Source organism: Neoarius graeffei, chromosome 4, assembly GCF_027579695.1.
Source record: "Neoarius graeffei isolate fNeoGra1 chromosome 4, fNeoGra1.pri, whole genome shotgun sequence".
Classification (NCBI taxonomy): Eukaryota; Metazoa; Chordata; class Actinopteri; order Siluriformes; family Ariidae; genus Neoarius; species Neoarius graeffei.
Window position 1 is genome coordinate 116,397,259 of NC_083572.1, and position 26,672 is coordinate 116,423,930.

The window sequence follows — 26,672 nt, forward strand, 5'->3', positions numbered from 1 at the left end:
AGGTCCGTATCGTGAAATACCGTGACCGAGGTCTTGAAAGTACTGACTGAGGCCTCTGGGCCGAGGTCAGTATTCAAGGCCGAGGTCACGGTATTTCACGATACGGACCAACCTTAAGCTGGCAAATATGTTTATTTTTTTCTTTACCCAAAACGAGAGCGCCCGAAAGAGAAAACCGAGGCGAGCCGCCATTTTGAATCCTCATTCTCGGCTGTAATGCAAATGGCTTCCTCCTCGGTATACAAGTGCACTTCCATGGCAGGAAAAAAACTACATTTTGCCGCCTATGTAGTCCCCTATTTATACAAAATTGAGTCATTCAGGATTCAGCCATATTTTTGCTCGGCGTTAGCAACAGTTACAGGTTTTCAGCTTTCTCCCGAAATGTTTTATTTTATTTTGTCTTCCTCAGGGGAGTAAAACTTGCTTTCGCTGTGAACACTGTCGTTATCGCTATCCATGCTGTAAAATTAATGCTATTATACTGAGAAATGTGAAAATAAATGTTGACAAAAATTGCTACTATGTTTGTTGTTGTTGTGAACGAGCGAGTCGCCAGAGGTCCGTAACTGGGATCTGTAATCGGGGTCCATATCGTAGGATACGGACCCGCTCACCAGCTAATCAGAGCGCAGGATTTGATGGAAACCGGACCGCGAAAAAAATTATTATTTTTATTTCTGTATCATACAATTCTCTGTGGGCAGCACGGTGGTGTAGTGGTTAGCGCTGTCGCCTCACAGCAAGAAGGTCCGGGTTCGAGCCCCGTGGCCGGTGAGGGCCTTTCTGTGTGGAGTTTGCATGTTCTCCCCGTGTCCGTGTGGGTTTCCTCCGGGTGCTCCGGTTTCCCCCACAGTCCAAAGACATGCAGGTTAGGTTAACTGGTGACTCTAAATTGACCGTAGGTGTGAATGTGAGTGTGAATGGTTGTCTGTGTCTATGTGTCAGCCCTGTGATGACCTGGCGACTTGTCCAGGGTGTACCCCGCCTTTCGCCCGTAGTCAGCTGGGATAGGCTCCAGCTTGCCTGCGACCCTGTAGAACAGGATAAAGCGGCTACAGATAATGAGATGAGATGTATAAATTCTCCAAAAAATTTGAGTGACTAAAGAAGGTCTCTGACCCATGGAAAATGATCAATTACAACACAACGATCTCTGTAGAAGCACCAGAGGAGTTGTTTACCTGGAAATAGAGCTCCAGAATTGGCTAAAATGACCACCATGTCTGATGTTATATCATTACACTCCTAGTGAACACATTATACATTAGCATGTGAATGCAAAGCGATAGCTCTGTATGATGTACAGGATAAATACACTCTGATACACTGCAGTGTTTAACACCCTCACTGTCTCCTCTTGTGTAAAACCCTGACACTTCATTTCTGATTCTGAAACAGTAGTTGATGACGCTGTTTATAAGTGAAAGCCTATGAGGTATAACTCGTACATTTGACGTGAGACCTTTACAGACACTCATCATGGACACTAATGTCATGACAATATTGTACTTTCAGTGATTTCTTTTAGCTGTTCTTTTTCTGTGGCAGAATGATTACAACATGCATCTTTAATAGAAAAAAAAATTTGGTGCACAAGTTTAAATTTGTTTATTTCTGAAATCAACATAGGGTCAAAATTATAGATATAGCACACCTGATATTTGGTCAAATGTCCCTTAGCAAGTTTCACCTTGGCCAGACACTTTTGGTGGCCATCAACAATCTTCTGGCAGAATTCTGGTTGGATATTTGAGTTCAATTAAATGCGCATGTCCCTTGGCACAGACCACACTTTTAAGCACAGTCCACATATTCTCAATAGGGTTGAGGTCAGGACTTGTTCTAGCCAGGGATGTCATTAGACTTTTATGATTGGTGTGGCTGAGCCATCACTGTGGGGGGGTGAAGGACATGCTTCCCCTTTATGGATAAAACTTAACCTCAGAATGTCTCAGTCATTATTTGTAAAGAGCATGAAGCCCTACAGTCAACCTCATCGCAACTTCTATTGAACACAGATCTACTGATATAAACACCATCCATCAGCTTACAGCAGTCACAGAGTAAAGGCTTTATGACCAAGAAGATCTCCTTTATTATGCAGGTTACTGATCTTAAAAATGTTATTAATTTATACACTAAAACTTATAAGGTGTAATAAAGCTGACATTTTCAAGGTAACACTCAGCACAAATCTGCAAGATCCTTCAAACTGTTCATAAAATATTCATTAAATGACAAAGTCTTGGCGGCACGGTGGTGTAGTGGTTAGCACTGTCACCTCACAGCAAGAAGGTCCTGGGTTCGAGCCCAGCAGCTGACGAGGGACTTTCTGTGTAGAGTTTGCATGTTCTCCCCGTGTCTGTGTGGGCACTCCTCTGAGTGCTCCAGTTTTCCCCACAATCCAGAGACATGCAGGTTAGGCTAATTGGTGGGTCTAAATTGACCGTAGGTGTGAGTGTGAATGGTTAGTTGTCTCTCTGTGTCAGCCGTTTGATGACCTGGCGACTTGTCCAGGGTGTACCTCGCCTCTCGCCCATAGTCAGCTGAGATAGGCTCCAGCTTGTCCGGAACCCTGTACAGGATAGGCGACTACAGATAATGGATGGATGACAAAGTCTCAGTTGAAAGCTAGAGACTTTACATTTACTTTTCTTCTATCAATATTAAGACTGAAATTCAACCTTTCACAGGCTCACTGGAACAGTTGCGATTAGATATATAAGTAACAAATTATACCAAACATTTGAAAGTTTACACGAGCAAGGCATGCTTGTTTGTGGAATAGGGTTAAAGTTAAAACCCTGATTTTAAAGTAGCTGTTAGCCTGCTTTATCCATTTCACAATCAGGTTTGATGTCAAGTCAGTTTATTTATATAGTGCTTTTAACAATAGACATTGTCACAAAGCAGCTTTACAGAAAAAATATAGATTTTAAACACAAGTTAATAAATTTATCCCTGATGATCAAGCCTGAGGTGACAGTGGTGAGGTTAAACTCCCTCAGATGACATGAGGAAGAAACCTTGAGAGGAACCAGACTCAACGGGAACCCATCCTCATCTGGGTGATAACAGATAGCATGATTATAAATAACTCACTTTTATAACTGTGTCCCATAGAGTTCCAAGGTTGTCATAGCCAAGGGGTGGCAGTGGGGATAAGCTCCCATTGTCTATTAAAAAAAAGCTCCTTATGGTGTGCGTCTCAAATAACCTCTGACAACCAAGTCCAGCTCCTAGCCTGCACGTGTGGCTTAGATATAAGCCCTGCAGAACTGCTACTACTGATAGAAGAAGGGGTGGAGGCGGGTAACTGGCGCCTTAAACCGGTGCTTTGGGCAAATGGGGTTCATCAACCTGGGAAGGTAGCCCATCTAGGAGAAGGAAAACTCTGATTTCAAACCTCTGCTGCCTTGCAGCCATACCCATTTATGGGAAAGGCTTCGGGAGTAAACCCCAAGGTTAAATCCAGAGCTGGAGTCCCTAAGGTGGTCTGATGCTGAACTGCAGTGCTTCCAGCAACTCCTGCGGTGCTACTGTTGCCAAACTGCATTGGCTTCTGCCTTTCCTTTGGACCACAGTGGCTGCATGGAGAGGGGGGACCTGCTGCATGGGCAACAGCTGATCCTCCATATTACCCTGCCCAGGCCTTGTAGCTCCACTGGAGAGGACACTCCAGTGTCATCACAAGATGTCGACACAACATGGGAAGTGGGAGTTACCAGTTCTAAGCTCATCCGATTGGTGAAGGAAATGAGCCCCAGGGGTCACTTCTGACAGTGGGAGGGATCATCACATCCCACTAGACAGCTACTGCCCGCCTAAAGCTGGGCAGCCCCCAGCCAGTAAGGTGCTGTCCCGCCATGGCCTGCTTGCTCCACTGGGTGCGTGGAGCTCAGAGAGCCATCTCAAAAGGTAGGCCGCAAATTCTGCACCAGGCAACTCAAGAAGAAAGAAGACTCCAGCTCTTCGTTTTGCAAGCTGGAACGTCAGGACCACGTGCTCTGGTCTCTCTGCTCACCTGCAGCAAATTGATGATGCCCACAAAACCGCCATCATAGACAAGGAACTCTCATGACTTAACGTCGACATTGCTTGCCTTCAGGAGACTCGACTGGCTGACAGCAGAACTATCAGAGAAGCAAGTTACACCTTCTTTTGGCAAGGGAAGTCCTCCAATGAACCCTGCCAGCACGGTCTCGGGTTTGCTGTGAAGAACAAACTTCTTGCCTGCATTGAGCCTCCATCATCTGGCAGTGAGCGTATCCTAGCACCCCGGCTGGCAACATCCTCAGGCCTAGTCAACATCATCAGTGTGTATGCCCCAACTCTCTACTCCATCCCAGAGGAAAAATATCAGTTCTATGAAGCCCTGGAAGAAGTGATATCCAGGATCCCAAAACCTGAAGGCCTCTACTTGCTTGGAAACTTCAATGCCAGAGTGGGAGCTGACCACAAGGCTTGGCCCACCTGCCTTGGTGTTCATGGAAGGGGCAAGATCAAGGAGAATGTTAGGTTGGGCTGGGAATTGAACCCGGGTCACTGGTGTAGTAACCCAGCAAACACCCACTAGGCTAAGCAGAGGAATGACTCAAGTGCAGAGATCAAAGCTAAAGTTCAATAAAGTTTATTTGCCAAAGCTCAGAAGTCCAGGAAAATCCACAGCTTGTGATAAAACAAAATCCACAAAGGTAAAATTTCTTCCAGTCAGGTAAATCCAAACACACAGGAGATACAAGAAAAAACATCCAAAAGTTCCAAGAGTCCAAAAATCCAAAACCAAGGAAGAGAAAGCAAAAATCCAAACGCTCAGAAGATACAAAAAATGGCAAAGTTCCAAGTTAACAAAAAATAGTCCAAATGTCCCAAAAGAGCAATATTCCAAAAACAAAAGTCAACAGGCAAAGGTACGCAGTACAAAAAGTGACTCACCATCAAACAGCACAAAGACCCAGTGACTAGAAACACAAAATGGGGTAGTGTAAATACCCAAAGTAATTGAACACCTGACCAGGTCAGAATTGGCAATTAAGAATTGGCGGGACAGTTAACTAAGAACAGGTGGGGCACAAGGCACATGACCATCAAAACAAAGAAGCACATGGCTGTCAAAACAAACACAAGTCACCTAGATGTCAAAACAAACATGACATGACAAAGGTACAATAGTGGCCTCTAGAGGCCAGGATAGTCACAAAGCCTAACAGAGAATGGCTGGAGCTGTGCTGCTTTCATGACCTATGAGTGACCAACACCACCTTCAAGAGCAAGGAAATATATCAGGTGTCTTGGAGACACCTGGGTTCTCGCCACTGGCACCAGCTAGACTTAGTCATCATCAGGCGTGCAGAACTTGCCAGTGTCCTCCTCACCCGCAGCTATCACAATGCAGACTGTGACACAGATCACCTCTAATGGCCAGCAAGGTTCATGTAACACCAAAGAAGATGCACCACTCCAAGAAGAAGGGTCACCCACCCGTCAACACTTGCTGTGTAAGAAACCCAGAGAAGACACAGCAGTTCATCAGTAAGCTGCAACAGGCCCTCGATGATAAGACCCTGACAGAGACTCTATTGACGCCAAGTGATCCCACCTCCAAGATGGTGTGTACAACTCGGCCATCACCGCCTACGGGAAAAAGGAGCGTAAAAATGCCGACTGGTCTGAGGCCCACTGGGAAGAAATGGAGCCCATGACTGAGACCAGGAGGAGATCCCTCCTAGCTTACAAGGCAGCGCCTAGCCCTAGTACACTGGAAGCCCTCAAGACTGCCAGGAAAAAAGCCCAGCAGACTGCCCGCCACTGTGCCAACACCTACTGGCTGAACCTCTGCAGTAGTATACAGACTGCTGCCGACACTGGGGATGTAAGAGGGATGTACGAGGGCATCAAGAAGGCGACAGGCCCATCTACTACCAAGATTGCCCCACTCAAGTCCAAGATGGGTGAAGTTATCACAGACCAGGGGATGCAGTTGCAACGCTGGGTTGAGCATTAACTTGAGCTGTACGCAACCCAGAATGTTGTCACCGACACCACCCTAGACGCCATCCCAGATTTGCCTGTGATGGAGGAGCTAGATATACCACCTACCATAGAAGAACTCAGTATAGCCATCAACTGTCTTGCTAATGGGAAGGCCCCCGGGAGTGACGGCATCCTGTCAGAAGTCTTGAAGAGCGGGAATTCTGCACTGCTCCAACCCCTGCATGAACTCCTCTGCCTCTGCTGGGAACAGGGACATATCCCCCAGGACATTCATGATGCTAATATCATCACTTTGTACAAGAACAAAGGAAAACAGAGCGACTGCAACAACTACAGGGGAATCTTCCTCCTTAGCTTTGCTGGGAAGGCATTCGCCCATGTTGCTCTGGTGCGCCTGCAGACCCTAGCCTCCCATGTCTACCCAGAGTCCCAGTGTGGCTTCTGAGCTGGCCGGTCAACTGTGGACATGATCTTCTTGCTATGCCAGCTGTAGGAGAAGTGTCAAGAGTAGCAAATGCCACTCTTCATCGCCTTCATTGACTTAAAGGCATTTGACCTGGTCAGCCGGAGTGGACTCTTCAGACTACTGTAGAAGATCGGTTGTCCTCCCCAACTATTCGTGGTTGTCACTTAGTTCCATGAAAACATGCGCAGCACAGTTTGCTTCAATGGTACAACATCTGAGGCCTTCCCGGTCAGCAGTGGAGTAAAGCAAGGCTGTGTTCTTGCACCGACACTCTTTGGCATCTTCTTCTCCATGCTCCTCTAGTACGCCTTCAAGGACTGCAGTGAGGGTGTCTACATTCACACCCAGGCTGATGACGAGCTTTTCAACATCGCCCACCTTCGTGCCAAGACCAAAGTCACAGAGGTACTCATCCATGAGATGCTCTTTGCTGATGACACAGTCTTGACATCACACACTGAGGATGGCCTGCAACAGCTTGTCAGTCGCCTCTCCCACGTCTGTACGGAGTTTGGATTGACCATCAGTCTGAAGAAGACAAACATTATGGCGCAAGGCACATTTGCTCCTCTAAACATCGCCATCAGTGGGCACAGCCTGGAAGTTGTTGAGAGCTTCATGTACCTCGGGTCCATTGTCTCCAGTTCGCTCTCCATTGATGCAGAACAACAGGATCGCCAAGGCAGCAGCAGTTATGGCTAAGCTGAACCAGAGAGTCTGGAAAAACCCCAGCCTCACCGAGAAGACCAAACTGTGAGCCTACCAGGCCTGCATGCAAAGCACACTCCTCTACAATAGTGAGGCGTGGACCACATATGCCAGCCATGAGAGGAAACTTAAGAGCTTCCACCTGAGCTGCCTCAGAAGTATTCTACATATCCGATGGCAGGACAAGGTGCCCAACACAGAGGTCTTGAAACATGCCAAGATGAGCAGCATGTTCGTCATTCTCAGCGAGAGGTGTCTTTGTTAGCTCGGCCACGTCAGGAGAATGGACTCAGGCTGCATTCCCAAAGACTTGATGTACGGGGAGCTGGCAGAGGGTTCATGATGGGCGGGACGACCACGCCTGCACTACAAAGATGTCTGTAAGAAAGACATGAAACTATGCAGCATCAACATCACCACCTGGGAACGACGTGCAGATGACCATGCAGCTTGACACCTTGCCGTCAGATAGGGCGTACAGAGAGCAGAGGAGACAAGGAACAAAAACCTTGAGGACAAGAGAGTGAGAAGGAAGGAGAGAAAACAACAGCCTCAGCAGGCATCGCTGTTCATCTGCAGCAAATGCAGCAGAGACTGTCATTCATGGATTGGACTGCACAGCCACTCACGAAGATGCAGATAAAAACATATCTGGACATTACACCATCGTCTCTCGGAGACGGAAGGATGCCGACAAGGACGATGACGATAGAGTTGCAAAATACAACTGTGTAGCCAGGAAATTCATTATAGTTTAACAGGAAGTCTGTTTTGTTGAAGTTATAAACTGTTCATTGATGGAGACTTGAGTGTAAACTGTTCATAACAACTGCAGTCTGAAAGTTATGGTGATTGTAATCCTAAACCATCAGAGCAAAACTGTAAGTGTCCAGAGCGTCTTCTAAGTGCGAGTTTCAACTGTCCATATGGGGCCGTCCTCCACAGGAGCGATGTGATGAGACTCCAGCTAGAAGTAGGGCATCAGGATGGATCGGGCAGGTCTGAAGAGCAGGAAGGGTCAGCATCACTGGCATTTCAGGATGGATGTGTAACTCAACAGACAGAGAGAGAGAGAGCGAGAAAAAACACAGATTGTTGGGTATGCCTGTTGTCACCTAAAGGTTAAGAACAGTATACAGTGTCTTGCAAAAGTATTCATCCCCCTTGGTGTTTGTCCTGTTTTGTTGCATTACAAACTGGAATTAAAATGGATTTTTGGGGGGGGTTAGCACCATTTGATTTACACAATATGCCTACCACTTTAAAGGTGAAAATTGTTTTATTGTGACACAATGATAATTAAGATGAAAAAACAGAAATCTGGAGTGTGCATAAGTATTCACCCCCTTTCATATGAAACCCCTAAATAAGAGCTGGTCCAACCAATTCACTTCATAAGTCACATAATTAGTTAAGTTCCACCTGTGTGCAAAGTGTCACATGATCTGTTACATGATGTCTGTATAAATCAACCTGTTCTGGAAGGACCCTGACTCTGCAACACTACTAAGCAGGCAACATGAAAACCAAGGAGCACTCCAAACAGGTCAGAGGCAAAGTTGTGGAGAAGTATAGATCAGGTTTGGGTTATAAAAAAAATATCTCAAGCTTTGAATATCCCAGGAACACCATTAAATCCATTATAGCAAAATGGAAAGAACTACAAACCTGACAAGAGAAGGCCGCCCACCAAAACTCACAGACTGGGCAAGGAGGGCATTAATCAGAGATGCAACAAAGACATCAAAGATAACACTGAAGGAGCTGCAAAGATCCACAGCAGAGATGGGAGTATCTGTCTATAGGACCACTTTAAGCCACACGCTCCACAGAGTGGGGTTTTATGGAAGAGTGGCCAGAAAAAAGCCATTGCTTAAGAAAACACATTTGAAGTTTGCCCAACAGCATGTGGCAGACTCCCCAGGCACAGGGAAGAAGATTCTCTGGTCAAATGAGACTAAAATTGAACTTTTTGGCCATCATGGCAAACACCGTATGTGGTGCAAACCCAACACCCTGAGAACACCGTTCCTACAGTGAAGCATGGTGGTGGCAGCATCATGCTGTAGGGATATTTTTCATCTGCAGGGACAGGAAAGCTGTTCAGGACTGAAGGAAAGATAGATGACACTAAATACAGGGCAATTTTGAAGGAAAACCTGTTTGAGTCAGCCAGAGGTTTGAGACTGGGATGGAGGTTCACGTTCCAGCAGGACAATTACCCGAAACATACTGCTAAAGCTACACTGGAGTGGTTTAAAGGGAAACATTTAAATGTCTTGGAATGGCCTAGTCAAAGCCCAGACCTCAATCCAATTGAGAATCTGTGGCATAACTTGAAGATTGCTGTACACCAACACAACCTATCTAACTTGAAGGAGTTGGAGCAGTTTTGCCTTGAGGAATGGGCAAAAACCCCAGTGGCTAGATGTGCTAAGCTAATAGAGACATACACTAAGAGACTTGCAGCTGTAATTCCAGCAAAAGGTGGCTCTACAAAGCATTGACTTTTTTGGGGGGGTGGGGGGTGAATACCTTAATTATTGTTTGTGTCACAATAAAACAATTTTCACCTTTAAAGTGGTAGGCATGTTGTGTAAATCAAATGGTGCTAACCCTCCAAAAATCCATTTTAATTCCAGCTTGTAATGCGACAAAACAGGACAAACACCAAGGGGGATGAATACTTTTGCAAGACACTGTACATTTTGCACTGAGTGCAAGCAGGGACTCCGGAGAGACTAACTATGACAGCATAAATAAAAGGGACAGCCAGAAGGTAACACAGACATGAGGGATCCCTGGGACATAAAGCAGCAGCCAATCCACTGTCAACAAATCCAAGTGAAGAATGGGGAGGTGACAGCATCCATACATCCCAGTTCACCAAAACACACTATGCCTGAGGACTGTCTCGATCTGCTCACAGATCTGGGGCGATGTGTGTTTGGGGTCATTGTCCTGTTGGAACACTCAATTGTGTCCAAGTTTCAACCAGCTAGCTGATGGTTTGAGGTTATACTGAAGAATTCTCTGGTAGTCCTCCTCCTTTATTATTCGACTTTAACCATGCTTAACAGTTAGCACAGTGTTCCTCTGTACTACTGGTGATTGTGGCCAAACAACTCGATCTTCATCTCATCTGACCATAAAACCATCCTCCAGAAAGCTTTTTTCTTTGTCCATGTTATCAGCTGCAAACTTTAGTCAAGCTTGAAAGTGTGGATTTTGGAGCAGGAGCTTCTTTCTTGGGCAGCAGTCTCTCAGTCCATGGTGATGTAAAACTCTGTTGACTGTAGACAGTGTTCAAGCAGCTTCCAGTTCATGGCAAGTCTGTGTCTTGGTGGTTCCTGGGTTGTTCCTGACCATCTGAACCAATTTCCCCTCAGCTGAGGGGGACAGTTTGGATCTTCTTCCAGCAAAGTGGCTTCACCTCCCAATAACTTGTGCTTACATACAGTTGTTTGAACTGATGATCTTGGAATCTGCAGATATTAGGAAATGGCTCCAAGAGACATTCCTGAGTGTAAATTTATGAGCCTCTTTCTCAGATCTGCACTGAGCTCCTTGGACTTTCCCATTGTACTGTGTGTCGGTCAATCCAATGAGTGTCAATCAAGCCCTTTTTATGTTGTGCACAGAGAAGCTTCCAGCTGCAGTCAATCATCATCACTAACAGGAAGTTAAGAGGCTTTGGCAAGTTGAGACATTTTGGAAATAATTTAAGTGGGTGTCTGTAAATTCTTGATCCTGTGTGTATAAATTTGACTCTGTGTTGGTTTCCCAAAATAAATAAAACTGATGCACCAAATTCTTTTTTTTTTAATTAAAGATCTATATTGTACAATCATTCTGCCACAGAAAAAGAACAGTTCAAAAAAATTACTGAAAGCAGTTACTGTTTCCATGGCAGAGCTGATTATTTTCCTGTAACAGCATGTCCCAAAGTGTTTTATTCCTTTCATACCACAGCAGTTTACCAACAAATAAAAAAAGTTTATTAAAGGATGACATAGTTTTATCTATTTATATTTACATTTAATGTTGTGAAATATCTAAAAACAGAAGAAGAAAACTGTGTGTGTGTGTGTGTGTGTGTGTGTGTGTGTGTGTGTGTTTCAGGTGGTAATAGGTGATAAGGTTGTGTTAAATCCTGTGAACGCCGGACAGCCTCTTCATGCCAGCAGCCATCAGCTTGTAGATAATCCAGGATGTAATGAGGTACGAACACACCCACCCACAGAGGTCACATGCCCTGATGATGGCTTTTTCTTTATTCCTGGCTTGTGTGTGTGTGTGTGTGAATCAGGTGAACTCTGTCAACTGCAGCACAAGCTGGAAAATTGTCCTGTTCATGAAATGGAGCGATAATCAGGAGGTCATTCTGAAAGGCGTGAGTTCACAATGTTTATATTCTTCATTATCAGCATATGGAACCGGCAGACATCTCATAGTCTAATAGAGCACTGTAAAGTGTGTGTGTGTGTGTGTGTGTTAGGGAGATGTGGTTCGGTTGTTCCATGCAGAACAGGAGAAGTTTCTAACATGTGATGATCACCGCAAGAAGCAGTATGTGTTCTTGCGGACGACTGGACGCCAGTCTGCCACTTCAGCCACCAGCAGCAAAGCACTCTGGGAGGTGGAGGTCAGTGTGTGTGTGTGTGTGTGCTTCCATATTGACCTTCTGAGCTTTTGTCAATATGATTTCAGTGTGAAATACAGCAGATGGTGTGTGTGTGTGTGTGTGTGTGTGTGTGTGTTACAGGTGGTGCAGCATGACCCCTGTAGAGGAGGAGCCGGTTACTGGAACAGTCTGTTCAGGTTTAAACACCTGGCAACTGGTCATTACCTCGCTGCAGAGGTGACTCTTGTTCTGTGTGTGTGTGTGTGTGTGTGTGTTACTCTTACCACCCTGAAGTTCATTTTAAACTTCAGAAATGTATAACTGATTACAGTACTTTTATTCATTAAAGAACGTCATAGTTTTTATCCGTTTATAGTTACTATTCATGTCAGTGAGAGTTACTTCCTCTTCTCAGTAAAGTTACAGCAGTTGTCTATAAACAGTCGTTCCCTCACCAGCCTCTCGTTATGTGTACAGGTGTTCCTAATAAAGTGGCCTGTGTGTACATTACCTGGGGTTATATCTAATGCTCGTTTTATAGAAAATAAAACACAGACTAGATTTTAGGGCGGCACAGTGGTGTAGTGGTTAGCGCTGTCACCTCACAGCAAGAAGGTCCTGGGTTCGAGCCCCGGGGCTGGCGAGGGCCTTTCTGTGTGGAGTTTGCATGTTCTCCCCGTGTCCGCGTGGGTTTCCTCCGGGTGCTCCGGTTTCCCCCACAGTCCAAAGACATGCAGGTTAGGTTAACTGGTGACTCTAAATTGAGCGTAGGTGTGAATGTGAGTGTGAATGGTTGTCTGTGTCTATGTGTCAGCCCTGTGATGACCTGGCGACTTGTCCAGGGTGAACCCTGCCTTTCACCCATAGTCAGCTGGGATAGGCTCCAGCTTGCCTGCGACCCTGTAGAACAGGATAAAGCGGCTACAGATAATGAGATGAGATGAGACTAGATTTTAGACTCATTCACACACAGTTTTTAAAAAAATACTGACCCGACAGAGACTGAGATCCCAGAGATACACAGAGACTAAATAGTGTGTGAACAGAGCTTCATCCTGTTACTGATTACTGACAGAGTCACAGTAAAGTCTTACACTGTCATTGATTTAAATTAAAATGACACTGATCTCACCCCTCCTAGAACTGCCACCTTATTGTGGTGGAGGGGTTTGTGTGCTTGAATGATCCTAGGAGCTATGTTGTCGGGGGCATTATGCCCCTGGTAGGGTTTCCCAAGGCAGACAGATCCTAGGTGACAGGCCAGACCAAGAGCAGTTCACCAAAAACCCCCTATGGAGAAAAAATCCAGGACCGTGACGTCGCCCGGTAGGACGCAGCCGGGGCCCCACCCTGGAGCCAGGCCCGGGGTTGGGGCTCGTATGCGAGCGCTTGGTGGCCGGGCCTTTGCCCATGGGGCCCGGCCGGGCTCAGCCCGAAGAGGTGACGTGGGCCCGACCTCCTGTGGGTTCACCACCCACAGAGGTAGCAGTAGGGGTTTGGTGCAATGTGGATTGGGTGGCAGTCGAAGGCAGGGGCCTCGACGACCTGATCCCCGGACACAGCGGCTGGCTGTTGGGACATGGAATGTCACTTCGCTGGGGGGGAAGGAGCCTGAGCTTGTGCGGGAGGTTGAGAGGTACCGGCTAGAGATAGTCGGGCTCACCTCCACGCATAGCTTGGGCTCTGGAACCCAGCTCCTCGAGAGGGGCTGGACTTTCCACTTCTCTGGAGTCGCCCGTGGTGAGCGGCGGCGGGCTGGTGTGGGCTTGCTTATAGCTCCCCAGCTCAGCCGCCATGTGTTGGAGTTTACCCCAGTGAACGAGAGGGTCGCCTCTCTGCGCCTTCGGATTGGGGAGAGGGCTCTTGCTGTTGTTTGTGCCTACGGGCCAAATAGCAGTATAGAGTATCCGGCCTTCTTGGAGTCCCTGGGAGAGGTACTGAGGGGTGCTCAGACTGGGGACTCCATTGTGCTACTGGGGGACTTCAATGCTCACGTGGGCGACGACAGTGACACCTGGAGGGGCGTGGTTGGGAGGAACGGCCTCCCCGATCTGAACCCGAGTGGCGTTTTGTTATTGGACTTCTGTGCTAGTCACGGTTTGTCCATAACGAACACCATGTTCGAGCATAGGGGTGTCCATAAGTGCACGTGGCACCAGGACACCTTAGGTCGGAGGTCGATGATCGACTTTGTAGTCGTTTCATCTGATCTCCGGCCCTATGTCTTGGACACTCGGGTGAAGAGAGGGGCTGAGCTGTCAACTGATCACCACCTGGTGGTGAGTTGGATCCGCTGGCGGAGGAGGAAGCTGGACAGACCTGGCAGGCCTAAACGTATGGTGAGGGTCTGCTGGGAACGTCTGGCCGAGCACTCTGTTGGGGAGGTCTTTAACTCCCACCTCCGGGAGAGCTTTTCCCAGCTTCCGAGGGAGGCGGGGGACATTGAGTCTGAGTGGACCATGTTCTCTACCTCCATTGTGGACGCAGCTGTTCGGAGCTGTGGCCGCAAGGTCTCCGGTGCCTGTCGTGGTGGCAATCCCCGAACCCGGTGGTGGACACCGGAAGTAAGGGATGCCGTCAAGCTGAAGAAGGAGTCCTATCGGGCCATGTTGACCTCCGGGACTCCTGAGGCAGCTGACGGGTATCGGCAGGCCAGGCGTGCTGCAGCTTGGGCAGTTGCGGAGGCAAAAACTTGGAACTGGGAGGAGTTCGGGGAGGCCATGGAGAAGGACTATCGGTCGGCCTCGAAGAAATTCTGGCAAACCGTCCGGCGCCTCAGGAGGGGGAAGCAGTACTCTGCCAACACTGTTTACAGTGCGGGTGGGGAGCTGTTGACCTCGACTGGGGACATTGTCGGGTGGTGGAAGGAATACTTTGAGGATCTCCTCAATCCCACCGTCATGTCTTCCACTGAGGAGACTGAGGCTGATGACTCAGAGGTGGACTCGTCCATTACCCAAGCCGAAGTCACTGAGGTGGTTTGCAAGCTCCTCGGTGGCAAGGCACTGGGGGTGGATGAGATCCGCCCTGAGTATCTCAAGTCTCTGGATGTTGTGGGGCTGTCTTGGTTGACACGCCTCTGCAACATCGCGTGGCAGTCGGGGACAGTGCCTCTGGAGTGGCAGACTGGGGTGGTGGTCCCTCTTTTTAAGAAAGGGGACCGGAGAGTGTGCTCCAATTATAGGGGAATCACACTTCTCAGCCTCCCAGGGAAAGTTTACTCCAGGGTACTGGAGAGGAGAATTCGACCAATAGTCGAACCTCGGATCCAGGAGGAACAATGCGGTTTTCGTCCTGGTCGCGGAACACTGGACCAGCTCTATACCCTTCATAGGGTGCTCGAGGGTTCATAGGAGTTTGCCCAACCAGTCCACATGTGCTTTGTGGATCTGGAGAAGGCATTCGACCGTGTCCCCCGTGGTATTCTGTGGGGGGTGCTTCGGGAGTATGGGGTTCGGAGCTCTTTGCTAAGGGCTGTCCGGTCCCTGTACGAACGGAGCAGGAGTCTGGTTCGCATTGCCGGCAGTAAGTCAGACCTGTTCCCAGTGCATGTTGGACTCCGGCAGGGCTGCCCTTTGTCACCGGTTCTGTTCATAATTTTTATGGACAGAATTTCTAGGCGCAGTCAGGAGCCGGAAGGAATCCTGTTTGGGAACCACAGGATTTCATCTCTGCTTTTTGCGGATGATGTTGTCCTGTTGGCTTCTTCAAACCAGGACCTTCAGCATGCACTGGGGCGGTTTGCAGTCGAGTGTGAAGCGGCTGGGATGAGAATCAGCACCTCCAAGTCCGAGGCCATGGTTCTCGACCGGAAAAGGGTGGCTTGCCCTCTCCAGGTTGGTGGAGAAGTCCTGCCTCAAGTGGAGGAGTTTAAGTATCTCGGGATCTTGTTCACGAGTGAGGGAAGGATGGAGCGTGAGATCGACAGGCGGATCGGTGCAGCCTCCGCAGTGATGCGGTCGCTTTACCGGTCCGTCGTGGTGAAGAAGGAGCTGAGCCAAAAGGCGAAGCTCTCGATTTACCGGTCGATCTACATTCCGACTCTCACCTATGGTCATGAGCTTTGGGTAATGACAGAAAGAACAAGATCGAGGATACAAGCGGCTGAAATGAGTTTCCTTCGCAGGGTGGCTGGGCGCTCCCTTAGAGATAGGGTGAGAAGCACAGTCACTCGGGAGGAGCTCGGAGTAGAGCCGCTGCTCCTCCACATCGAGAGGAACCAGCTGCGGTGGCTCGGGCATCTTTTTCGGATGCCTCCTGGACGCCTCCCTGGGGAGGTGTTCCAGGCATGTCCCCCCGGGAGGAGGCCCCGGGAAAGACCCAGGACACGCTGGAGGGACTATGTCTCTCGGCTGGCCTGGGAACGCCTCGGTGTTCTTCCCGAGGAACTGGCCGAGGTGTCTAGGGAAAGGGAAGTTTGGGCTTCCATGCTTAGACTGCTGCCTCCGCGACCCGGTCCCGGATAAGCGGAAGAAGACGAGACGAGACGAGACGAGACGAGACTGATCTCATTACCACAATCTCATTAACCTGCATTTTTATACTTCTGAGTCTAAAAAAACCTTCACCAAAATAAAACAAATACATAAATAAATAAGTGTTCTGTTTCTGTTCTTTACCAGATAAACCCTGACTATGAAGAGGAATGTCTCGAGTCACGCTCCTCTGTAAGTGTGTGTGTGCGTGTGTGTGTACAACCTGTATAACTACATGACTTTCCTGACTCCTTAATGTTCTTAATTTCCTGTAAAATAACCACATTTTATCAGGCTGCCAGTCAGCAGGTTAATTATAAATGTTTTCATCAGAGTCTCGCAGGTTTTACTGAGGTGAATCTGATTTGTTTTTGCAGCTGGACTCTGAACAGGAAGTGTTGCGAGCACGTGTACGGAATGTGCAGGATAAGGTCATGTACACGCTGGTGTCTGTTCCTGATGGTAATGACATCTCCTCCATCTTTGAACTGGACCCTACCACTCTGAGAGGGGGGGATTCACTGGTGCCCAGGTACATACAGACTGTATCATTAGTGCGCTCTTAGAACAAACGACAAACACTTCAGTGTCTTTACTTCAGGATAAAATCTTCCACATTTCCAAAAATAACTGTCTTTAAATTTCCCTCAGACTCCTGTTACTCACTGCAGTATTAATTCAGTTCAATTAAATTTTGTTTGTATACAGTGATAATTAAGCAGCTTTGCTGAATTCCCTATGAAACCTTTTATTGTATTAAATCTTCACTGCTGATTATTATCTCATTTTGAAAATAAATCAGTTATTTCACCACAATGACACTTAGCACTGTGAATAAATACACTTTTTATGTACTTTGTATTATTATGAAGTTATTTTATTGTTTTCAAAGTAAAAAATTGAGTACACATTTTACCCTGTCAGCTGTTTAGTGTTTACTTCTGAAGACTGCAGGAGAGTGATAATGTGTGTTAGACTGCAGTATAACACTGTCAGCTGTCACCCAGCAGCTTTACAGAAATCAGATTTAGATATAAATTTATGTCTAATGATTACAGTGGTGCTTGAAAGTTTGTGAACCCTTTAGAATTTTCTATATTTCTGCTTAAATATGACCTAAAACATCATCAGATTTTCACACAAGTCCTAAAAGTAGATAAAGAGAACCCAGTTAAACAAATGAGACAAAAATATTATACTTGGTCATTTATTTATTGAGGAAAATGATCCAATATTACATATCTGTCAGTGGCAAAAGTATGTGAACCTTTGCTTTCAGTATCTGGTGTGACCCCCTTGTGCAGCAATAACTGCAAATAAACGTTTGCGGTAACTGTTGATCAGTCCTGCACACCAGCTTGGAGGAATTTTAGCCCGTTCCTCCGTACAGAACAGCTTCAACTCTGGGATGTTGGTGGGTTTCCTCACATGAACTGCTCGCTTCAGGTCCTTCCACAACATTTCGATTGGATTAAGGTCAGGACTTTGAGTTGGCCATTCCAAAACATTCACTTTATTCTTCTTTAACCATTCTTTGGTAGAACGACTTGTGTGCTTGGGGTCGTTGTCTTGCTGCATGACCCACCTTCTCTTGAGATTCAGTTCATGGACAGATGTCCTGACATTTTCCTTTAGAATTTGCTGGTATAATTCAGAATTCATTGTTCCATCAATGATGGCAAGCCGTCCTGGCCCAGATGCAGCAAAACAGGCCCAAACCATGATACTACCACCACCATGTTTCACAGATAGGATAAGGTTCTTATGCTGGAATGCAGTGTTTTCCTTTCTCCAAACATAACGCTTCTCATTTAAACCAAAAAGTTCTATTTTGGTCTCATCCGTCCACAAAACATTTTTCCAATAGCCTTCTGGCTTGTCCACGTGATCTTTAGCAAACTGCAGATGAGCAGCAATGTTCTTTTTGGAGAGCAGTGGGTTTCTCCTTGCAACCCTGCCATGCACACCATTGTTGTTCAGTGTTCTCCTGATGGTGGACTCATGAACATTAACATTCACAAATGTGAGAGAGGCCTTCAGTTGCTTAGAAGTTTCCCTGGGGTCCTTTGTGACCTCGCCGACTATTACACGCCTTGCTCTTGGATTGATCTTTGTTGGTCGACCACTCCTGGGGAGGGTAACAATGGTCTTGAATTTCCTCCATTTGTACTCAATCTGTCTGACTGTGGATTGGTGGAGTCCAAACTCTTTAGAGATGGTTTTGTAACCTTTTCCAGCCTGATGAGCATCAACAACGCTTTTTCTGAGGTCCTCAGAAATCTCCTTTGTTCGTGCCATGATACACTTCCACAAACATGTGTTATGAAGATCAGACTTTGATAGATCCCTGTTCTTTAAATAAAACGGTGCCCACTCACACCTGATTGTCATCCCATTGATTGAAAACACCTGACTCTAATTTCACCTTCAAATTAACCGCTAATCCTAGAGCTTCACATACTTTTGCCACTCACAGATTAGATTAGATAGAACTTTATTGATCCCTTTGGGAGGGTTCCCTCAGGGAAATTAAAATTCCAGCAGCATCATTACAGGATAAACAGAGAATAGAAAATAGAGAAAAACTTCTAGATAAATTAAATTAAGTATTTACATATACAAATATCTCATCTCATCTCATTATCTGTAGCCGCTTTATCCTGTTCTACAGGGTCGCAGGCAAGCTGGAGCCTATCCCAGCTGACTACGGGCGAAAGGCGGGGTTCACCCTGGACAAGTCGCCAGGTCATCACAGGGCTGACACATAGACACAGACAACCATTCACACTCACATTCACACCTACGGTCAATTTAGAGTCACCAGTTAACCTAACCTGCATGTCTTTGGACTGTGGGGGAAACCGGAGCACCCGGAGGAAACCCACACGGACACGGGGAGAACATGCAAACTCCACACAGAAAGGCCCTCGCCGGCCACGGTGCTCGAACCCGGACCTTCTTGCTGTGAGGCGACAGCGCTAACCACTACACCATCGTGCCGCCATATATACAAATATAAAAAAGAATAAGATATGGGGGGAAAAAAAGCCAGTAGGAGAGGTATTGCACATTTATATTGCACATCATCCAATATTGCTTTTTGTCAGGCTAGGCTACTGCTCCTTCCCGTCCTCTGTCCTCCTGTTCCCCCTCCTCCCCCCCAGAGAGGAGTTGTACAGTCTGATGGCGTGAGGGACAAAGGAGTTTTTGAGTCTGTTCGTCCTGCACTTGGGAAGGAGCATTCTGGCACTGAACAGGCTCCTCTGGTTGCTGCTGACGGTGTGCAGAGGGTGACTGGCATCGTCCATGATGTTCAGTAGTTTGTCCATAGTCCTCTTCTCTGCCACCGTCACCAGAGAGTCCAGCTTCATGCCGACCACAGAGCCGGCCCGCCTGATCAGTTTGTTCAGCCTGGATGTGTCCTTCTTGGATGTGCTGCCCCCCCGGCACACTACGGTGTAAAACAGGACACTGGCGACCACAGACTGATAGAACATCCACAGGAGTTTCCTGCAGATGTTAAAGGACCGCAGCCTCCTCAGAAAGTACAGCCTGCTCTGTCCCTTCCTGTACAAGTGGTTGGTGTTGCAAGTCCAGTCCAGCTTGCTGTCCAGCCACAGCCACCAGCCACTTGAAGAAGTCATTCAACTCATTCGCCCTCTCCACTGTCCCCTCAACGCCTCTGGTCTTTGTGTTGTGGCACGGTGGTGTAGTGGTTAGCACGGTTGCCTCACAGCAAGAAGGTTCTGGGTTCGAACCCAGCGGCCGGCGAGGGCCTTTCTGTGCGGAGTTTGCATGCTCTCCCTGCATCTGTGTGGGTTTCCTCTGGGTGCTCCGGTTTCCCCCACAGTCCAAAGACATGCAGTTAGGTTAATGTGGGGTGGCTTTGGGCTGAGGTGCCCTTGAGGAAGGTACCGAACCCCTGACTGCTACCCGGGCGCTCTAGTGCGGCCGCCCACTGCTCTGGGTGTGTGTGTGTGTGTTCACTGCTTCAGATGGGTTAAATGCAAAGGATGAATTTCACTGTGTTTGAAGTGTGCATGTGACAAATAAAGGTTTCTTCTTCTTCTGTGATGGTTTTCACACCTTCCCAGACCTCCCTCATGCTGTTCTCCTTCAGGTTCTGCTCCACCTTTCTCCTGTAGCTGTCCTTAGCTTCCCTCACGCAGTGTTTCACCTCTTGCTGAGCTGCTTTCATGATATGTAATATTGGATCATTTTCCTCAATAAATAAATGACCAAGTATAATATTTTTGTCTCATTTGTTTAACTGGGTTCTCTTTATCTACTTTTAGGACTTGTGTGAAAATCTGATGATGTTTTAGGTCATATTTATGCAGAAATATAGAAAATTCTGAAGGGTTTACAAACTTTCAAGCACCACTGTAAGTCTGAGGTGACGGTGGTGAGGAAAAACTCCCTGAAACGACATGAGGAGTAAACCTTGAGAAGAATCGGACTCAAAGGGAACCCCATCCTCATCTGTGTGTCACCGGAGAGTGTGATTATAAATCATTACTCTTCTATAACGGAGTCTCACAGTGCTGTGTGTGTTACAGGAATTTATATGAACATCATTATAGTTTTAACTTCAAATCTGTATTATCGGTTATTCGTGTGTGTGTGTGTGTTAGGAACTCGTATGTGAGGCTCAGACACCTTTGTACAAACACATGGGTCCACAGCACCAACCACCCCATAGACAAAGAGGAGGAGAAACCTGTCATGCTCAGGGTGAGTGAGAGTGTGTGTGTGTGTGTGTGTGTGTGTGTGTGTGTGTGTGTGTGTGTGTGTGTGTGTGTGTGAGTGAGAGAGATATCTCAGTCATGTGATGCACATAAGTGGGAAAACTGAGACGAGAATACCAGCCAAAATATTACTAATGTAATTATGATTACAATATTTTATTAAATTTTTCCATTTAAACAGTAAAAGGAAACTAATTACAGGCAGGAATCAAAACTGCTCAAGGGGAACCGAATAAATGTCGGCCCACACACCATGGGATCATTGGAGACAGGCTTTTGCCCTTTATGTGGAAAAATCTCAGTGTAAATTTAATTAAATCGCAGCTCCGTGTCGCACACGTGCAGAAAAGGACACTCGCCTGTTGCTTTGTGTGAACGTGGCGTTAACGCGACTGTCTGAGCCTGTTGGAAATTCTCATACTTTAAATCTGACCAGTTTACATCATTACACACCTTAATGAAGGAGATTAATGAACTCTGTTTGAGCTTTATAATAAAGAGAGCTGCGTGTTATTCATGTTTCTCTTTCATTCTAACCCGATCAGATTGGGACGTCTCCCCTGAAGGAGGATAAGGAAGCGTTCGCTATTGTCCCCGTGTCTCCAGCTGAGGTCCGGGATCTGGACTTTGCCAATGACGCCAGTAAAGTTTTGGCCTCCATCGCTGGTAAACTAGAGAAGGGAACCATCACCCAGAATGAGAGAAGGTAACACACTGCACCTGTCTGTCTGTCCTTCTACTTATATTCCTGTCTGTGTGTCCTGCTCATACACCTGTCTGTCTGCCATTCTGCTCGCTCATACGCCTGTCTGTCCGTCCTTCTGCTCGCTCATATGCCTGTCCGTCTGTCCTTCTGCTCGCTCACACGTCTGTCTGTCCTTCTGCTCGCTCATACACCCGTTTGTCTATCCTTCTGCTTGCTTGTACACCTGTCTGTCTGTCCTTCTGCTCACTCGTACACCTGTCTGTCTGTCCTTCTGCTCACTCGTACACCTGTCTGTCTGTCCTTCTGCTCGCTCGTACATACGCCTGTCTGTCCTTCTGCTTGCTCATACACCTGTCTGTCTGTCCTTCTGCTCACTCGTACACCTGTCTGTCTGTCCTTCTGCTCGCTCGTACATACGCCTGTCTGTCCTTCTGCTCGCTCATACACCCGTCTGTCTGTTCTTCTGCTCGCTCATACATACGCCTGTCTGTCCTTCTGCTTGCTCATACACCCGTCTGTCTGTCCTTCTGCTCGCTCGTACACCTGTCTGTCTGTCCTTCTGCTTGCTCATACATACGCCTGTCTGTCCTTCTGCTTGCTCATACACCCGTCTGTCTGTTCTTCTGCTCGCTCATACACCCGTCTGTCTGTTCTTCTGCTCGCTCATACACCCGTCTGTCTGTTCTTCTGCTCGCTCATACACCCGTCTGCCTGTCCTTCTGCTCGCTCGTACACCTGTCTGTCTGTCCTTCTGCTTGCTCATACACCCATCTGTCTGTTCTTCTGCTCGCTCATACACCCGTCTGTCTGTTCTTCTCCTTGCTCATACACCCGTCTGTCTGTTCTTCTGCTTGCTCATACACCTGGCTGTCTGTTCTTCTGCTCGCTCATACACCCGTCTGTCTGTTCTTCTCCTTGCTCATACACCCGTCTGTCTGTTCTTCTGCTTGCTCATACACCCGTCTGTCTGTTCTTCTGCTTGCTCATACACCCGTCTGTCTGTTCTTCTGCTTGCTCATACACCCGTCTGTCTGTTCTTCTGCTTGCTCATACACCCGTCTGTCTGTTCTTCTGCTTGCTCATACACCCGTCTGTCTGTTCTTCTGCTTGCTCATACACCTGGCTGTCTGTTCTTCTGCTCGCTCATACACCCGTCTGTCTGTTCTTCTGCTTGCTCATACACCCGTCTGTCTGTTCTTCTGCTTGCTCATACACCCGTCTGTCTGTTCTTCTGCTTGCTCATACACCCGTCTGTCTGTTCTTCTGCTTGCTCATACACCCGTCTGTCTGTTCTTCTGCTTGCTCATACACCCGTCTGTCTGTTCTTCTCCTTGCTCATACACCCGTCTGTCTGTTCTTCTGCTTGCTCATACACCCGTCTGTCTGTTCTTCTGCTTGCTCATACACCCGTCTGTCTGTTCTTCTGCTTGCTCATACACCTGGCTGTCTGTTCTTCTGCTCGCTCATACACCCGTCTGTCTGTTCTTCTCCTTGCTCATACACCCGTCTGTCTGTTCTTCTGCTCGCTCATACACCCGTCTGTCTGTTCTTCTGCTTGCTCATACACCCGTCTGTCTGTTCTTCTCCTTGCTCATACACCCGTCTGTCTGTTCTTCTGCTTCCTCATACACCCGTCTGTCTGTTCTTCTGCTTGCTCATACACCCGTCTGTCTGTTCTTCTGCTTGCTCATACACCCGTCTGTCTGTTCTTCTGCTCGCTCATACACCTGTCTGTCTGTTCTTCTGCTTGCTCATACACCCGTCTGTCTGTTCTTCTGCTCGCTCATACACCTGTCTGTCTGTTCTTCTGCTTGCTCATACATACGCCTGTCTGTCCTTCTGCTCGCTCATACACCCGTCTGTCTGTTCTTCTGCTCGCTCATACATACGCCTGTCTGTCCTTCTGCTCGCTCATACACCCGTCTGTCTGTCCTTCTGCTCACTCGTACACCTGTCTGTCTGTCCTTCTGCTCACTCGTACACCTGTCTGTCTGTCCTTCTGCTCGCTCGTACATACGCCTGTCTGTCCTTCTGCTTGCTCATACACCTGTCTGTCTGTCCTTCTGCTCACTCGTACACCTGTCTGTCTGTCCTTCTGCTCGCTCGTACATACGCCTGTCTGTCCTTCTGCTCGCTCATACACCCGTCTGTCTGTTCTTCTGCTCGCTCATACATACGCCTGTCTGTCCTTCTGCTTGCTCATACACCCGTCTGTCTGTCCTTCTGCTCGCTCATACACACGCCTGTCTGTCCTTCTGCTCGCTCATACACCCGTCTGTCTGTCCTTCTGCTCGCTCATACACCCGTCTGTCTGTCCTTCTGCTCGCTCATACACCCGTCTGTCTGTTCTTCTGCTCGCTCATACACCCGTCTGTCTGTCCTTCTCGCTCATACACCCGCCTGTCTGTCCTTCTGCTCGCTCATACACCCGCCTGTCTGTCCTTCTGCTCGCTCATACACCCGTCTGTCTGTCCTTCTGCTCGCTCATACACCCGCCTGTCTGTCCTTCTGCTCGCTCATACACCCGCCTGTCTGTCCTTCTGCTCGCTCATACACCCGTCTGTCTGTCCTTCTGCTCGCTCGTACATACGCCTGTCTGTCCTTCTGCTTGCTCATACACCTGTCTGTCTGTCCTTCTGCTCACTCGTACACCTGTCTGTCTGTCCTTCTGCTCGCTCGTACATACGCCTGTCTGTCCTTCTGCTCGCTCATACACCCGTCTGTCTGTTCTTCTGCTCGCTCATACATACGCCTGTCTGTCCTTCTGCTTGCTCATACACCCGTCTGTCTGTCCTTCTGCTCGCTCATACACACGCCTGTCTGTCCTTCTGCTCGCTCATACACCCGTCTGTCTGTCCTTCTGCTCGCTCATACACCCGTCTGTCTGTCCTTCTGCTCGCTCATACACCCGTCTGTCTGTCCTTCTGCTCGCTCATACACCCGTCTGTCTGTCCTTCTGCTCGCTCATACATACGCCTGTCTGTCCTTCTGCTCGCTCATACACCCGTCTGTCTGTCCTTCTGCTCGCTCATACACACGCCTGTCTGTCCTTCTGCTCGCTCATACACCCGTCTGTCTGTCCTTCTGCTCGCTCACACACATCTGTCTGTCCTTCTGCTCGCTCGTACACCTGTCTGTCCTTCTGCTCGCTCATATGCCTGTCTGTCTGTCCTTCTGCTCGCTCATACACCTGTCTGTCTGTCCTTCTGCTCGCTCATACACCTGTCTGTCTGTCCTTCTGCTCGCTCATACACCTGTCTGTCTGTCCTTCTGCTCGCTCATACACCCGTCTGTCTGTTCTTCTGCTCGCTCATACACCCGTCTGTCTGTCCTTCTGCTCGCTCATACGCCTGTCTGTCTGTTCTTCTGCTCGCTCATACACCCGTCTGTCTGTCCTTCTGCTCGCTCATACACCTGTCTGTCTGTCCTTCTGCTCGCTCATACACCCGTCTGTCTGTTCTTCTGCTCGCTCATACACCCGTCTGTCTGTCCTTCTGCTCGCTCATACACCTGTCTGTCTGTCCTTCTGCTCGCTCATACACCTGTCTGTTTGTCCTTCTGCTCGCTCATACGCCTGTCTGTCTGTCCTTCTGCTCGCTCATACGCCTGTCTGTCTGTCCTTCTGCTCGCTCACACACGTCTGTCTGTCTGTCCTTCTGCTCGCTCACACCCGTCTGTCTGTCCTTCTGCTCGCTCATACACCTGTCTGTCTGTCCTTCTGCTCGCTCATACACCTGTCTGTCTGTCCTTCTGCTCGCTCATACACCTGTCTGTCTGTCCTTCTGCTCGCTCATACACCTGTCTGTCTGTCCTTCTGCTCGCTCATACACCCGTCTGTCTGTCCTTCTGCTCGCTCATACACCCGTCTGTCTGTCCTTCTGCTCGCTCATACGCCTGTCTGTCTGTCCTTCTGCTCGCTCATACGCCTGTCTGTTTGTCCTTCTGCTCGCTCATACGCCTGTCTGTCTGTCCTTCTGCTCGCTCATACGCCTGTCTGTCTGTCCTTCTGCTCGCTCATACGCCTGTCTGTCTGTCCTTCTGCTCGCTCATACACCCGTCTGTCTGTCCTTCTGCTCGCTCATACACCCGTCTGTCTGTCCTTCTGCTCGCTCACACACGTCTGTCTGTCCTTCTGCTCGCTCACACACGTCTGTCTGTCCTTCTGCTCGCTCGTACGCCTGTCTGTCTGTCCTTCTGCTCGCTCATACGCCTGTCTGTCTGTCCTTCTGCTCGCTCATACACCTGTCTGTCTGTCCTTCTGCTCGCTCATACACCCGTCTGTCTGTCCTTCTGCTCGCTCATACACCTGTCTGTCTGTCCTTCTGCTCACTCACACACGTCTGTCTGTCCTTCTGCTCGCTCACACCCGTCTGTCTGTCCTTCTGCTCGCTCATACACCCGTCTGTCTGTCCTTCTGCTCGCTCATACACCTGTCTGTCTGTCCTTCTGCTCGCTCATACACCCGTCTGTCTGTCCTTCTGCTCGCTCATACACCTGTCTGTCTGTCCTTCTGCTCGCTCACACCCGTCTGTCTGTCCTTCTGCTCGCTCATACACCTGTCTGTCTGTCCTTCTGCTCGCTCATACACCCGTCTGTCTGTCCTGCTCGCTCATACGCCTGTCTGTCTGTCCTTCTGCTCGCTCATACGCCTGTCTGTCTGTCTTTCTGCTCGCTCACACACGTCTGTCTGTCCTTCTGCTCGCTCACACCCGTCTGTCTGTCCTTCTGCTCGCTCATACACCCGTCTGTCTGTCCTTCTGCTCGCTCATACACCTGTCTGTCTGTCCTTCTGCTCGCTCATACACCCGTCTGTCTGTCCTTCTGCTCGCTCATACACCTGTCTGTCTGTCCTTCTGCTCACTCACACACGTCTGTCTGTCCTTCTGCTCGCTCACACCCGTCTGTCTGTCCTTCTGCTCGCTCATACACCTGTCTGTCTGTCCTTCTG

General features: G+C 48.3%; 1 protein-coding gene across 13 annotated transcripts in view; it reads left to right on the forward strand.

Annotated features, from left to right (window-relative positions):
• The window catches only part of itpr1a (inositol 1,4,5-trisphosphate receptor, type 1a), a 209,600-nt gene that overhangs the window by 82,527 nt on the left and 100,401 nt on the right, over positions 1–26,672 (forward strand). For 10 of the 13 annotated variants that reach the window (XM_060920238.1, XM_060920239.1, XM_060920241.1 and 7 more), the window contains 8 exons: positions 11,294–11,392; positions 11,481–11,564; positions 11,670–11,816; positions 11,937–12,032; positions 16,418–16,462; positions 16,648–16,802; positions 20,905–21,004; positions 21,564–21,724. In XM_060920238.1, the coding sequence (XP_060776221.1) occupies positions 11,294–11,392; positions 11,481–11,564; positions 11,670–11,816; positions 11,937–12,032; positions 16,418–16,462; positions 16,648–16,802; positions 20,905–21,004; positions 21,564–21,724 (887 nt within the window). The remainder of the gene's footprint in view (positions 1–11,293; positions 11,393–11,480; positions 11,565–11,669; positions 11,817–11,936; positions 12,033–16,417; positions 16,463–16,647; positions 16,803–20,904; positions 21,005–21,563; positions 21,725–26,672) is intronic. The other 3 variants (XM_060920242.1, XM_060920243.1, XM_060920251.1) reach the window with 1 other exon arrangement.